The 16,405-nt window shown below is 43.6% G+C and overlaps 1 protein-coding gene across 1 annotated transcript in view; it reads left to right on the forward strand.

Annotated features, from left to right (window-relative positions):
* Positions 1-16,405, forward strand: part of LOC126470113 (aminoacylase-1A) — a 119,850-nt gene that overhangs the window by 62,796 nt on the left and 40,649 nt on the right. The window contains exons 3-5 of the mRNA XM_050097718.1: positions 10,832-11,003; positions 11,152-11,298; positions 14,593-14,780. Of these exons, the coding sequence (XP_049953675.1) occupies positions 10,832-11,003; positions 11,152-11,298; positions 14,593-14,780 (507 nt within the window). The remainder of the gene's footprint in view (positions 1-10,831; positions 11,004-11,151; positions 11,299-14,592; positions 14,781-16,405) is intronic.

The raw sequence follows: 16,405 nt of genomic DNA on the forward strand, positions 1-16,405 counted from the left end.
TTCGTATGGAGTGTAGCCATGTATGGAAGTGAAACATGGACGATAAATAGTTTGGACAAGAAGAGAATAGAAGCTTTCGAAATGTGGTGCTACAGAAGAATGCTGAAGATTAGATGGGTAGATCACGTAACTAATGAGGAAGTATTGAGTAGGATTGGGGAGAAGAGAAGTTCGTGGCACAACTTGACCAGAAGAAGGGATCGGTTGGTAGGACATGTTCTGAGGCATCAAGGGATCACCAATTTAGTATTGGAGGGCAGCATGGAGGGTAAAAATCGTAGAGGGAGACCAAGAGATGAATACACTAAGCAGATTCAGAAGGATGTAGGTTGCAGTAGGTACTGGGAGATGAAAAAGCTTGCACAGGATAGAGTAGCATGGAGAGCTGCATCAAACCAGTCTCAGGACTGAAGACCACAACAACAACAACAACAACAACAAATGCCAAACGACGCCTCGCTTGATGTAAGGAGCGTAAACATTGGACGATTGAACAGTAGAAAAAAGTTGTGTAGAGTGACGAATTACAGTACAAAATGTGGCAATCCGATGGCAGGATGTAGCTATGGTAATTGCCTAGTAAACTTCATCTGCCAGCGTGTGTACTGCAAATAGTAACATTCGGAGGCGGTAGTGTTATGGTGAGGTCCTGTTTTTCATGGAGGGGGCTTGCACCCCTTGTTGTTTTGTGTGGCTCTATCACAGCACAGGCCTACATTGACAATTTAGCACCTTCTTGCTTCCCACTGTTGGAGAGCAGTTCCGGGACGATGATTGCATCTTTCAACACGATCGAGCACCTGTTCATAATGCACGGCCGGTGGCGGAGTCGTTATACGACAATAACATCCTTGTAATGGACTGGCCTGCACATAGTCCTGAGCTGAATCCCATAGAACAACTTTAGGATGTTTTGGAACGCCGACTCTATGCCAGGGCTCACCGACCGACATCGATACCTCTCCTCAGTGCAGCACTCCGTGAAAAATGGGCTGCCATTCCCCAAGAAACCTTCAAGCACCTGATTGAACGTATGCCTGCGAGAGTGGAAGCTGTCACCAAGGCTAAGGATGGGCCAACACCGTACTGAATTCCAGCATTACCGATGGAGTGCGCTACGAACTTGCAAGTCATTTTCAGCCAGGTGTCCGGATACTTTCGATCACATAGTGTATATATGTGCCTGCACTCAGACATGTGGACAGCTGGTGGATGCTTGCAGGATGGTATTTAGCTGAGTAAGTAAGTTGTGGTGGCATAAAGTTACATCAGGAATTCGGAACGGTTTCTTCAGAATAGATTCGTACAGTTGTGATCGATTGCAAACTGAAGGCAAGTAGTCAAGAAAACATTTGACACAATAACATACTAGTATGTAACATCACCTTGAAAACGAACCTTTTGCGTATCAGCATGATACTCCCGCTCTACACATTAAGTTAGGACAAAAGGTGCCATCAAGTGGATTTGCTGTACAAAGCCCTAACCTGAAAGACGCTGGACGTCTTGAAGATATCGTCCAATCAGTACACTGGTTTCGCGCCAAATACATTCGCTCAGTAGCCCGACTAGAACGAGTCACTACGTCTCTTGACGAGAGGAAACTAATTACTTCTCAGTATATCGTAAATTAGTGGAAAATTACATTAATAATAGCGACAGAAGATCATTGACATTGTCACATTGAAAGGTCTTTGTTGGATTCCTTTCATGTTAATTTCTTAAATCTGTTGTCATTTACGGCATAAATTCCGCTTCTAAATTTACTGTGGTGTTTCTGACTCTATCTGGGAGGACACTGAGCAGTAGAACGCGTTACTTTTACGCGTAATCAAGAACGATCTGTCACACTACTACACTTTAAAACCCTGTTTATATATAATTCATGTCACACAGTCTCATACGGAACTTACATCTGCTTTCTTTTATATTCTGTATGTGATAAGATATTGTCGTCCCCCTTCCCTTCTGTGTGAAAGAATGAATGAGCAAATGTATTTCTAGTTGCTTGCTTGATTGTAGCAGACAAGCCTGTCTGCTAGAGAACAGTAGGACCAACGTCGGAACAGGTAGCTACGGTTTCTAAAAGCAAAGAGGTTTCTATTCTTGGTATGGTCCTGTCCGTCCCTTGTCGTGTTGGTATAGGAAGCTGCCTCTCTGGTCACTTCCGTTTTGTATCTGTGAAGCACCCTCTGCTAAGTCCGTAGGACATTTCATAAGTTCAGCCTAACTGAAAATTTAATCACCTTTATTTCAGGTTTAGATCTAAAATATCTTAAATTGCAACGCAGTGTAATTCGAGTGTGAAGTTCAGAATATCTTCCAGTAGTTGCTTTGTCACTACTTTGTGAGTAAAGAGGAACCACGTGTTGATGATCCGTAACTCTAACTAAGATCATCAATCTTAAATGCGAATATGTGTGAGATTATAACGTCTCGTCTTGACAATATTTTTCAATATAGCAACTTTTCTTTATGTTCAACCCACGTGGGGTGTACTTTGTGAGACCAGTGAGACAAGTGCTTATAAAATTGTTTGATCCATCAGGTTAATAGTAAGACGATAGTAACCAGTTCAAGGTTTTTCTTTTGTCAATTGCGTTTCGATGTAATTTATTTTAATTATCAAAATTATTGTGGAGTTACACTCTTTGTGTAAGCCAAGTTGACCACGTGAAGCATGTGGTGTAATCATCAAAGTAGCCCTCAGCTATTCTTTTCGGGAAGATTTGACAGAGAGTTAGTATGAATTTAGTATACCAGTGTGTGGTAATTTCATGACGGACAGGATTGCGCTACGAACGTAACTTCTTTGGGTGAAAATTGAATCAGTTGGTTGTGGTTAATTTCCTCTTGCATATGTTTCAACGTTCTTCGTGTGTTATTTTATGAATGCGGTGTTGTATGCAGTCTCCCAATCTTGGCTCCATATTTGATGTGTTCAGTAAGATTACAAACTCACATTTTCACAATCCTAAATAAGGCACCAGTTTAGTTACGAAACAAGTTTAATATGTTGAAATTTTAACGGAACAATGATCAATGTTGAAATAAATGTCCAAATATAAGCTGATTTATTTCTTTTTATTTAAATTCTCTTTATATATAATCACCGGTTGTCGTAAGATGACTATTAAAAGATTATAATTAATGTTAATCTGGTTGGGAATTTGGTAAGCTAGACTGGATGCCTGGTGAAACAGTTGCTCAGTAATGCAAGGTTAACTTCCCCAGATAGCTCACAGCTTTTAACCCGCTTTTATTGTCTTGAATATCAGCACCGCTTTCAGAACAACTTGATGCATCAACATTATAACATGACTGATGACCTTGGAACGAACAGTTACGGGCATGCGAAAACTTCTTGAGACAGTGTATTTGGAAGACTCTCTTCATCAGTCTAACACAGATTTACAACTAGGTGAATCACACAGGCTCCATAGACTCAATAATGAAATAGAGATCATTAAGCAGCTCACTTTAGTTGAAATCCTATTCAGTAGAGACTCAAAGTGAAGTTACTGATGTTCTAGCCACAGTGGCTAGCTGTCTGACATATTGCACTGCCTTGCCGGAAGATTCCACGCTCATAAAAGTGGTAAGCGTCGAGGGGCTGATGATAAAATCAGTAGTGTGAACCTTCCACGTGGATGAAAAGTGCCAGAGCACATCACAGGAATATTAGACATTACTTACACAGGGCGTGGACAAAGTATGGAATCATCACAAGTACAAATTACCGTGCCTAGAAGTATCCGCCGCCTGTCCCTGCCCCCGCCTCCCCTGTGAGACGGCCAGTGGGGGTAGACGCCGCCACCCAGACGTCCACCACCTCGCCCCCTGCAGCAATGCAGGCGGCGTCGCGCACGGATATCGACGTCGGGATGCCTGCGCTGCCTCCTCCTGTGAAGACAGACGCGGACGAAACATCTGGGGACGAGATGCCGACCGCTTCTTCGCAAGATGAGCAAGTGGCAACCGACGAAGAGCTGCCCCTTCCGCTGCCAGATGAGCGGAGTGTGCAGCCCTTCCCGAAGAAGATCGTGGTGTCGTTAAGGGACGGGACGCACCCTCAAGGGGGCCACCCGTACCCCTTCACGCCGCCGCATGCCAAGCCTCCCCTCCCTCATCAAGCCGGCCGGTGTGGCCGTGCGGTTCTAGGCGCTTCAGTCTGGAACCGTGCGACCGCTACGGTCGCAGGTTCGAATACTGCCTCGGGCATGGATGTGTGTGATGTCCTTAGATTAGTTAGGTGTAAGTAGTTCTAAGTTCTGGGGGACTGATGACCACAGATGTTAAGTCCCATAGTGCTCAGAGCCATTTGAACCATCCCTCATCAACCGTGCGACCTGCGCCACACGCGTGGCATGTTGCGCGAGGCAGTGACGGGGAAAGAGCTGCGATTGCTGAATAGCCGCCCCATCTTCACCCCCCTCTGACTGGGAACATATTTACCAGGCCAGAGAGAAGTGGGTGAATGAGGAGTGGCGCTTCGGCAGGCGTCAGCCTGCCCCAGAAGACCTTCCTGCAATCAACTACTTCCCTAATTTAAACAAAGCAAGTAGCCCGAAGCCAATTCCATCGAGAGGCCACACACACCAACAGCGTAGATCAAGGAGAAACAGCAGCGACGCTGCTTAAACTCCTGCATCTCCGGACTTAGGCAGTCCGTGACCTAGCGAGACGAGACGTGTCAGAAAACCGTCGGCATCCATAACAGCTTCCAATCGTCTTGTAATAGATAAATACAGGTCCTGTATGGTTGTCAAGAAAATCTGATACCATTCTTCTTGCAGAATAGTGGCAAGTTCAGGTAACAATGATGGAGATGTATAGCGATCACACACCCTCTAGGAAGTAGATCAAAAACCTCTTTAATATTGAGATCTGGTGACTGACGGCCAAGGGAAATGCGACAATTCATCCTCGTGCTCACAAAACCAGTCCTGGACGATGTGATGTGTGTGAACAGGAGCCCTGTCGCCTTGGAATGCAGCATCACCACTGGGAACAACCATTGTTCCATGGGATGGACCTGATCAGCCAAATCGTTGCATAATCCTTGGCAGTAATGCGACCTTACAGAGCAACCATGGGGCCCATGAAACACCACGATTGGCAGTCCAAATCATCACCGAAACCCGGCCATGTTTCTTAGTACATAAACCCTGCCAGAAGTTGGAAAAAGTGTGAAACAAGACTTACTCGACCAAATGACGTTCTTCCATTGCTTCATAGTCCAGGTTTTCCTATTACGAGCACTTGCATCACTGATGAGTAATTTTGGGATTTCAGCTCGCCCTGCGTTTCCAGCTTTTGGAACTCCCTTAGCATTACTTTTATGCTGACAATGTTGGTGAGTGCGACATTCAGTTCTGCAGTGACTTTTGCATCTGTCGTTCTTATTTTTCGTCACCATCTTCTTCAATGACTGTCCGTCACGATCATTCAACACACCCATTCGTCCGCGTTGTGACTTAGCGGATGATGTATTTAACTTCTCCCTGTATGCGATATAAATCTTAGATATAATGCCTCATGAAACACCAAACCCTTCAGCTACCTTGGTTACGGGGGCATCCCATACGAGCACCAACGATTTGCATCACTTAGTCCGACAGTTACACAGAACACTGTTCTTACTGCGACTGTCACTTTAGACGTATTGGAGACATTGCACAAGTACTGTTCATGGTCAAATAAAACAGTGCAACTTATAAGATTGTCTAGCATCTGCATTTGTGTTCAAGCATAAATTTCTCGCAGTGTTTCCCTATATTTGTCCAGTCCCTGTACAATATGAACATCGTAATGTTACTCAACTGCGTAAAGCCGGTTTACATCTTCTTCATCGTTCTGTTCATGCATATGAAAGAAATTTCCTTCAATTCTGGCTGACTGTATTTCAGTGCACAACGCGTGGTGCATAATGTGCAGCAAATCTGACTGCTTCCTAGGCAAAGTGTTATTTGGTTACTTCTTCTGAAGAATTAAGTATACTGCACTCCCCCTTGGAGTGACATAAAATCACTAGAGATTATCTCTTGCTTGTAGATTCACCCAGCTGGGTCTGAAATAGGGAAGGCCCTTTGTGGCGTTTCATGTGAAACCAAATGTTTTACTCCCAACGTCTGTTAACAAAAACCAAGGGTGCATTTATGTTGTTCTGTCCAAACACTTGCACGGGGGATAATTTGAATGCAGTCTAGCTTTTTAATGGGGAACCAGAGGTTGCTTACAAACAAAACGAGATGACACTATTTTTTTCCATCAGAATTTGGCGCTGTGTGTGTTCGTATTACCGGATTGTGATAGAAGTGCGGACACTAAACGTGGCAGTCGGCAGCGAGCGTAAACAGACAGGAAGTTGCTTCCCCCGAGGGGTGTGGAGCGATGCGGGGGAACCAGCCCCACTTCCCAGGGGGCCAGCGTCCTTGTTCTCTGCTCCCACGAAAGTAGAACTGACGAGTTACAGGAGCCGCCAATACCTACTGATGTTAAGTTCGTACTCGAATGTCATGGCCCAGAATTGGCCTCTTATTATTTCAGAATAAAAAGACAACGAGCTACGTACAACACAAAGCGTAAGCGGTGCTATCAAAGCATTTGGTAACAGCTAAGGGCAATTACTTGCTAAGGTTGGCAGCGCCGTAAATATTGTAGTTCTAAGGAGGCTAAAATATTAGAACCTCCTTGGTTAGTTTAGTCCCGACCTCCACTGGTATCTTTAGGAACCATGTTCCCAAGCACCCGCAATGGCGGGATTGTTACTCATGTTGTTGTTGTTGTTGTTGTTTTTAAGAGTAACTAATGTGGTGAGGAATGATACGAAAGACCTAAAACATCGGGGTTCCAAATTTACGAAAACCAGACTACCACAGCACCACTTAATTGTGGATGCTGAACGACCGGATAGGCGACGTGATGTTGACACGCTCTGTTTCCTTTATAGGCTTCTTAGTCACTGGTGTCCTAAACATCGATCCTCATATACCAAATACCTAAGATCATTCCATAACTGAAATACTAGATCGGTTACGCACAGAATCTTGGCTGTAACTGTGCACAACACCAAATCTTTGCCTTCATTACAGCCTTACGCAAAACAACTCTGCATTCAAGAAGAGATTAAAGCTTTATCTCATATCGGCGTAGCTTCCCTTCCGGTGACAGGGGAGCAAAGGTCATTATTTTGTCAGGGGTGGCGGGAGGGAAAGCGACACTTCGTGGGCGATGGAATTGGGTTCTTACTTGGCTCAGTGGGTGAGGTGTGAGAGGAACGTTGGTGCTTCCTCTAACAGTCGTTTATTGAGACACAAGACACTTTAAACAAAGTAATACAATGTGTTTTAACTCGCTCAATTCCTCGCGGCTGCAGAGCGGCGGAGTCATAGCGTACAGATTCTAGTGACGGCTCGTGTTGCAACGGCGCGGCGGCGGCGGCGGCGTAGTCTTCCATTGAGTGCAGTGCCCGTCACACTGCGGCGGCGGCGCGATCTTCTCCTTGTGAATTCGCTGCCGGCTGTTGTGGCAGAGCGGTTCTAGGCGCTTCAGTCCAGAACTGCGCTACTACTACGGTCCCAGGTTCGAATCCTGCCTCGGGCATGGATGTTTGTGATGTCCTTAGGTTAGTTAGGTTTAAGTAGTTCTAAGTTATAGGGGACTGATGACCTCAGCTGTTACATCCCACAGTGCTCAGAGCCATTTTTGTGAATTCGCCCGTTGCGTCATTAACAAGCGGCCACGGCGTGGCGCAGAGTACTCCGTTCCGGTATCGAACCAGCGACCCTCAAGTTCGGCGTCTTCTGGGGGAGTTCATCAACCTTTAGGTTCCCCGGTGACTCATTTGGTGAGGCCGTAGTCCCTTCGTCCTCACCAACCACCTGGGTAAGTACCACACGAACTTCTTTCTGGTAACATCTGGAATGGCATCTTCTGCGTTGCCCTATTGTCGCGACATCATCTGTCGAGCAGCGTAGCGGCTAAGTTGTTGGAGCGAAGTATGACATCTGCTGAGTGACCGTTGGTCCGTCCGTGCAAGCGACATTCCTTCGTGTCTTCTTTCTCCCGTCGAAGGACCTCCTCACAGGACCGCCTCACGCCACGTTGTTGGAGGCATTTATTCGGTGTTTTTGCCAATGTCGCGAAGTTTCTAGGGCGGCGACTGACTCTTCGGTCGTTGATCTATGCTTCTCACATTGGGCGGGAACGTGACCAATGGCGACACATGTGCAGGCTTTCCTTGTTAGACTGCAGCCGCTTCCGAATATTGTGGCTGAACGTGTCAGTCTTTACGATGTTCACTTAACCTATAATTAGTCTTTACGTATTTTCCTGATTTGAACATCCATAAATAACACAAGTATTATACACCCTACACATCCCAGAGGTTTTAGTTCCATCGAACAGTGAACCAGTATCTCTTTCATTGTCAACACTATCCATGTTTTTCTCATGTCTATCAGTTAACTTCTTTCTATCACATCTGGTAGCCTTACAATATTAATTTTCGCTCTTCTTTTGAGAAATTAAGCTTTCCACATTTGATTCCTTCAGTACTTCTACCATATATTTGTTCATGTCATTACCTAAACGCGACATTCAATTTGCTTAGCACAAAAAAAATGGCTCTGAGCACTATGGGACTTAGCATCTGAGGTCATCAGTCCCCTAGAACTTAGAACTACTTAGACCCAACTAACCTAAGGACATCACACACATCCATGCCCGAGGCAGGATTCGAACCTGCGACCGTAGCAGTCTCGCGGTTCCGGACTGAAGCGCCTAGAACGGCACGGCCACCGCGGCCGGCTGCTTAGCACAGTCTTACCAAGAATTACATTTAAATTCAATATATTCATAACTGTATAAATAATAATAATAATAATAATAATAATAATAATAATAATAATAATAATCCCCGTGGAGTCCCGGGAAAAGAATAGGCCTCCGGTATGTTCTGCCAGTCGTAAAAGGCGACGAAAAGAACAAACCACTAATAGGGCTAACCCCCCTTTTAGTGTGAGTAGTTGGTTCAGGACAACTAATGAAGCCTCGGACAAGCGCTGTCATGGTCGGGGACGACGCTTGAACCCTATGCCCGTCCACAATGGTAACGACACTGCTAGCCACACGGAAAATAATTTAAATCCAAATAGAGGTGTTTTGCAGGATATGCTTCCTGCAACCACTCTAGAAGGAAAACAAAGACAGAGGATGAGATAGTCAGATGAAGTTAACCGACGCCTCATGTTCTGTTATTACCAAGCAACAAACTTAGGAACCAACACAACTGGATACAGATCACAAGTATACACAACATTTATTACCAGATACCCAGAATTAAAATTTTTAACAGAACAACGACTAGCCGATCAGATCCGTGTAATAATAAAAAATAACAGGATACCCCAGTCAGAATTAGAAAACATCAAACAAGTACAACAAATACTGGAACAAAATAATGTGCAATCAGAAGAAGAATAATATACAGTAATGGACTCGAACATCCCAGAGCAAACAAACAAAGAACAACACGCATCAATTAAACAATCAGAGGAAAATGAAATCTTAAGACAGCCACCAGAACAAGCACAAATAGAACACGAAGTGATACGCATGTTAGATATAGAAGAAAAATTTCAGCTGACATATATAGAATACAAAGACACAAATACAGACATTAGACCATTCTTGCATAGACCACCAAATAAACCACAAGTCGAAACAATAATAACAACAATAACAACTATCAACACAATCATACACAACAACATAAATGAAAATACAACTATGGAAGAGTTACAGCTACTGGTTTATATAGGAGTACTCAATACACTAAATATGCACACTAAGCAGAGATCAAAACAAACCAACACACAGAAGAAACCCACATAACCAGCATGGCAACACAGGCTACAGATCAGAATAGAAAAATTGAGAAAAGACATCGGACAGCTAACGCAATTTATAAGAAATGAAATATCAGACAAAAAACGAAAAAGGTTAGGTAACATCTCACAACAAGAAGCGATAGAGCAATTAGATGAAAAGAAGCAGAAATTACAAGCATTGGCCAAACGACTTAGAAGATACAAAAAAAGTGAAAATAGAAGGAAACAAAACCAAACATTCAACACAAACCAAAAGAAATTTTACTAGGCAATAGATAACACACACATTAAAATAGACAATCCACCAAACATAACAGACATGGAACACTTCTGGAGCAACATATGGTCAAACCCGGTACAACATAACAGGCATGCACGGTGGATACAAGCAGAAACAGACACATAAAAGATGATACCACAAATGCCTGAAGTGATAATTTTGCAACATGAAGTCACTCGAGCAATTAATTCTACGCACAATTGGAAAGCCCCGGAAAAGATAAAATAGCAAATTTCTGGCTAAAGAAGTTCACATCAACACATTCACATCTAACTAAATTATTTAACAGTTACATTGCAGACCCATACACATTCCCTGATACACTTACACATGGAATAACTTATCTGAAACCTAAAGATCAAGCAGACACAGCAAACCCAGCTAAATATCGCCCCATAACATACCTACATGATTCAGTTGGTTGTACTGCTACAAAAATCACGCAACTAATACCCAAACGAAATTTTACTCAAATATATAAATTATTTGCCTACCTACGGGTGATGTCGGATAGCGTTCGTGAACAATTTTGAACTTGAAAAGAGAAGAGACGAATCTATTCCAAGAAATGCCTATTTGTTGTGGTTGCCTTTGTTTAAATATTTGAAATACTGTCAAGACACAGTAGATGTTTAATTTTACAATTTTCCTTCTACAGGATAAATGGAAACATGATCCCTTTGGGGCAGAAAAGGATAAGGATGGAAACATATATGCTCGAGGCTCACAAGATATGAAGTGTGTGGGAATACAGTATCTGGAAGCAATTCGCAGACTGAAGAAAAAAAATGTCAGACTTCTGAGAACTATACACGTGTCATTTGTTCCAGGTAAGGTAATAGTGCTCTCTCTCTCTCTCTCTCTCTCTGTTTGATGAAGAAAACAATAAAACAAATATTTGTCAATGCCGCACATTTTCAGAATAGAGACTTGACCGTGTATCTGTTGATTTCTTTCTAACGATAAGTTGTTTTCCAGATGAAGAAATAGGAGGCATCGAAGGCATGAAGAAATTTGTAACTACTCTAGATTTTCTCTCACTCAATGTTGGGTTTGCTATGGATGAGGGCATGGCAAGCCCAAATGAGGAATACGTTTTGTTTTACGGAGAGAGAAGCATATGGCGTAAGTAAGGCTTTTTAATGTCAGCGTAAAATAATCCTCGAAATAATTCATAGAAAAACCCCATATTAATTTACTTTGATGCTTAATGGTATAAGAGCAACTCTGTTGCTTAATTTAAACGTTATGTTGTACTTGTGATTTGAAATACGTTAAATTTCTTACAAATTGTAAGAGAGAAAAATGAAACGTCTAAAACCAGTTAAGGCCAGAGACAGGCGTTACGGAGAAAAATAATTTACCATGTAGTAAAGTGTCCCTCATGCTCACTCTAATATGACCTTACCTGTATTTCACCGTCATCCCTCTGCTTCTTCGTCCGCTGACCACTTTATATCTCTACTTCTTCATCCTATTTCAGTGATAAAATATTAGCTCTTTCCTATAGGAATCAGAACATAGAGGACAATTTTTGCACCAGTTTAATGGCTCAGACAGGCAGAACAACCATAACATGGTGGTTGTAGTTAAACTTTCCCTATTTGAGTCAGTGTAGGTGGAAAACTACACTAACGTGACAAAGGTCATGGGATACCTCTTAACATCGTGTCGGACCTCCTTTTTTTTCCCCGGCTTAGTGCAGCAAAAAATGTTCAGATGTGTGTGAATTCCTAAAGGACCAAACTGCTTAGGTCATCGGTCCCTAGACTTACATACTACTTAAACTAACTTATGCTAAGAACAAAACACACACACATCTGCCCGAGGGAGGACTCGAACTTCCGGCGGAAGGGGCCGCCTCGCGGCGTAGTGCAGCAACTCGACGTGTAATGGACTCAACAAGTTGTTGGAAGTCCCTGCAGAAATGTTGAGCCATGCTGTCTATGTAGCCGTCTATAACTGCGAAAGAGTTGCCGGTGGAGGATTTTGCGCACGAACTGACCTCTCGATTATGTCCCATAAATGTTCGATGGTATTCTTGTCGGGCGATCTGGGTGACCTTTCGCTCGCATTGTCCAGACTGTTCTTCAAACCAATTACGAGCAATTGTGGCCGGTGAGATGACACATTGTCATCCATAAATGTGTCATCGTTTTTTGGGGAAGATGAAGTCCATTAATGGCTGCAAATGATCTCCAAGTAGCCGAACATAGCCATTTCCACTCAATTATCAGTTCAGTTTGATCAGAAGACCCAGTGCTTTCATGTAACCACGCCCACAGCCCACGCAGAGCGAAAAACCCTACCTATGTGTATCCCAATGAGCGCTAATTTCCCGAGCGGTTCTAGGCACTACAGTCTGGAACTGCGCGATCGCTACGGTCGCAGGTTCGAATCCTGCATCGGGCATGGATGTGTGTGATGTCGTTAGGTTAGTTAGGTTTAAGTAGTTCTAAGTTCTAGGGGACTGATGACGTCAGAAGTAAAGTCCCATAGTGCTCAGAGCCATTTGAAGCTAATTCCCCGTATCTTATCTTCGTCGTCCTTATGCGAAATGTATGTTGGTGGCAACAGAATCCTTCTGTGGTAGCCTTAAATGCCAATTCTCATTAGTGTTCCTCGAAAAGAACATAGTCTTCCTCCTCATCCACCCACTAATTTGGCGGGAGGCAATAGGAGCGCCTCTACAGGACTGTATTTTGTGGGAAACCTAGGTCTGCAGAGTCGTACAAGTTTGGAATGTGGTGGTCAGTATGCTGGTATTCTGTTATTGCTAACTATGTCAGCCTTTCCAGGATATTACGAAAACACATCTCAGAACGTTTCGGTTCACAGGAGGGATGAGAGGAAACATATTGTCCAACACCTTGGTATATACCCCAACTACATTTAAGATCAGAAGACCCAGTGCATTTCATGTAACCACAGCCCACAGCATTAGGGAGCCACCATCAGCTTGCACAGTGCTTCAAATGGATCTAAGCACTATGGGACTTAACATCTGAGATCATCAGTCCCCTAGACCTAGAACTACTTAAACCTAACTAACCTAAGGACATCACACACATCCATGGCCGAGGCAGGATTCTAACCTGCGACCGTAGCAGCAGCGCGGTTCCGGACTGAAGCGCCTAGAACCGCTCGGCCACTGCGGCCGGCTGCACAGTGATTGTTGACAACTTGCGGCCACGGCTTCGTGGGATCTGCGCCACAATCGAGCCCCTCCACCAACTCTTACCAACTGAAATTGGGACTCATTTCACCAGGCCACGGTTTTTCAGTAGTTTAGAGTCAAACCGAGAGAGGGTCACGAGCCAAGGAGAGGCACTTCAGGCTATGTCGTGCTACTGGCAAAGGCACTCGCGTCGGCCGTCTGTTGCCAATGCTCATCAACGCCAGATTTCGCCGCACTGTCCTAACGGATACGTTCGTTGTACGTCCCACATTGATTTCTGCGGTTTTCACGCAACTCTGTCGTTAAGTGAAGGCCGACCGTCACCGCGTTGCCTGTGGTGAGAGGACATATCTGAAATTTGGTATCCTCGGCACACTCTTAATATTGTGGATCACGGGATACTGAATTCCTTAAAGATTTCCGAAATGGAATGTTCCATGCGTCTACCTCCAGCTACCGCTCCGTTTCAGCGTCTGTTAATTCCCGATGTGCGGTCTTAATCACTTCGGAAACCTTTCCAGATGAATCACCTGAGTACAAATGATAGCTCCGCCAATGCACTGCCCTTTTATACTTTGTGGACGCGATATTACCGCCTTATGCATATGTGCCTGTCGCTATCCCATGACTTGTCACTTTAGGGTAGACACGTACTGCCATCAGTCCGTTATTCTCATTGCTCGCAGCGTCGCCTGACTCTTGCAAGAACAGACACCACACCTACAAATTATGCGCCTTGACGGCAAATAATACCTTCAGTTATGATGCACTCTTCTTTCGACCTCTTGCGGTAATCAGGTGAGGCTACGAGCAATGAGAATAATGGATAGGAGACACTAAGTATATAGTTTACGACAAATGGGAATTTGTGTTGGACGGGAAGCGTCGTTGGATAGCCAGTGTTGTAAAGGCAACTGCTCGAAATAGGTGGGGAAATCCGGGTTCGAGTCTCTGGACAGTAAAAATTTTAACCTGTCGCCACTGGATTTCTTTCAACGCCCGATAGCAGCTTATGTTGGAATTTATCTTTCGTCAACAGATTTTAAAATGAGATGTGATTAAAAAGCGTAAAGAATTAACAGGAGTTTAATTTTCATATTTTCTGAACGAGTCGATGGTTACGAAATCCTTAAATACTGTGGAGCAGAAATATATTTATTGCAGTTTGATTCATGATAACAAAAGTAAATGTTGTGTTAACAGAAAATAATATATAAAGTATTAATTAAAGTATTTTTCAGATCTGCATATACATTGCCCTGGTTCCCCTGGACACGGTTCCCTTATACTACCTGACACTGCAGGAGAGAAAGTCAGGTACATTATAGATAAATTTATGGATCTAAGACAGAAGGAAAAGGAAAAGTTGCAGAAAAACCCACAGCTCAAGTTAGGGGATGTTACCACAATAAATCTTACACAGCTTCAGGTATGACGCTCCACGATAATGTATAACATAGTTTTTGAAATAGTCTCCGTTAAATTAATGATAAATTATAAGCAGCATCATCGTGATAGTTCTAAGAAGTTGAGCGTATGTTATAAGATACTCGCCTAACGATAAAATGTTTGTGGAATCGAACAGAAATATTGGGTCTAGCAAGCTTGAATATGAACCCGACTGTGAACTTACCGAAAGGAGAAAGCGTAACTCGTGTAAGGTTGTTAAAATGAAGTCTGATGTTTCAACTTGCCGCTAGATCTTGGCACAGCGGTCCATCTACATCTATACTCTGCAAATCACATTTAAGAGCCTGGCAGAGGATTCATCGAACCATCGAACAATTCTCTCTTGTTCCAATCTTGTGTACCGCGCGGAAAGAGTGAACACCTATATCTTTCCGTACGAGCTCTGATTTCCCATATTTTATCATGGTGATTGTTTCTCCCTATATCGGCGTCAACAAAATATTTTCGCATTCGGAGGAGAAAGTTGATAATTGGAAATTCGTGAAAAGATTCCTCCGCAACGATAAACGCCTTCGTTTTAATGATGTCCACCCCAAATCCTATATCATTTCAGTGACTCTCTCTCCCTTATTTCGCGATAATACAAAGCGTGCTGCCCTTCTTTGAACTTTTTCGATGTAAGCCGTCAATCCTGTCTGGTGAGGATCCCACATCGCGCAGCAGTACTATATTGGAAGACGGACAAGCGTGGTGTAGGCAGTCTCCTAGTAGTCTGTTAGTCTTACAAAATACGGTGCTGGTGAGAAGATTCGACCACATCAAGAGTGCCATTAGCGAAGATAGAACAACCATTATGCTATTGCTGGAAAGTTTGTCACCAACGGGAGAGTCTGTCAAGAAAGCTAGGCGAGCATTATTGTTTGATAGAATTAAAATGTAACTGATAAGGGAAAACGTAAAAACATAGTTCAAATCTGATAAACATAGAAAAGTTATCAGAGCTCGCAGAGATCATGAATTGTGGACAGGATAAATGCATGCCAACTAAGGTAATAAAAAACGGCGAAGACCCACCTTCGTTTAGTGGTGTCACTCGCAGAGTGTTGCGAGAGCAAAGATTGCTGGTATCTTGTTACAAAAGAAAATTAAGTGAAATTGATGAAAAAACTTAAGAGCAACTCGCACGCCTCAAACGGGGCTATGCTTAAAGCCTGCAATAAGGAAGGAAGGGAGGAAGTAAGTTCAGGGTTTAACGTCCTGTCGATATCGATGTCATCAGAGACGGAACACATGCTCGGAATGTTTCAAGGATGGGGAAGGAAATTAGCCGTGTCGTTTCAAAGGAACCATCCTGGCGTTTGTCTGGAGCGATTTAGGGAAATCAGGGAAACCTGATACATGGATGGCCGGGCATTGATTTCAGTCGTCGCCCTCCCGAATGAATCAGGTGTGCTAACCACAGCGCCACCACGCTCGTTGTACTCAAGTAGGAGGACACTATGTGGAGCTCCTAAGCATTAAAATCACTATCTTAACGTCTCTCTCTCTCTCTCTCTCTCTCTCTCTCTCTCTCTCTCTCTCTCTCTCTCTCTATTTCTTTAATTAATAAAGCCAGGGTAGGCAGTCAGTCAGTCATTTGTCACT

This window comes from Schistocerca serialis, chromosome 3 (genome assembly GCF_023864345.2).
Source record: "Schistocerca serialis cubense isolate TAMUIC-IGC-003099 chromosome 3, iqSchSeri2.2, whole genome shotgun sequence".
In the NCBI taxonomy this organism is placed as follows: Eukaryota; Metazoa; Arthropoda; class Insecta; order Orthoptera; family Acrididae; genus Schistocerca; species Schistocerca serialis.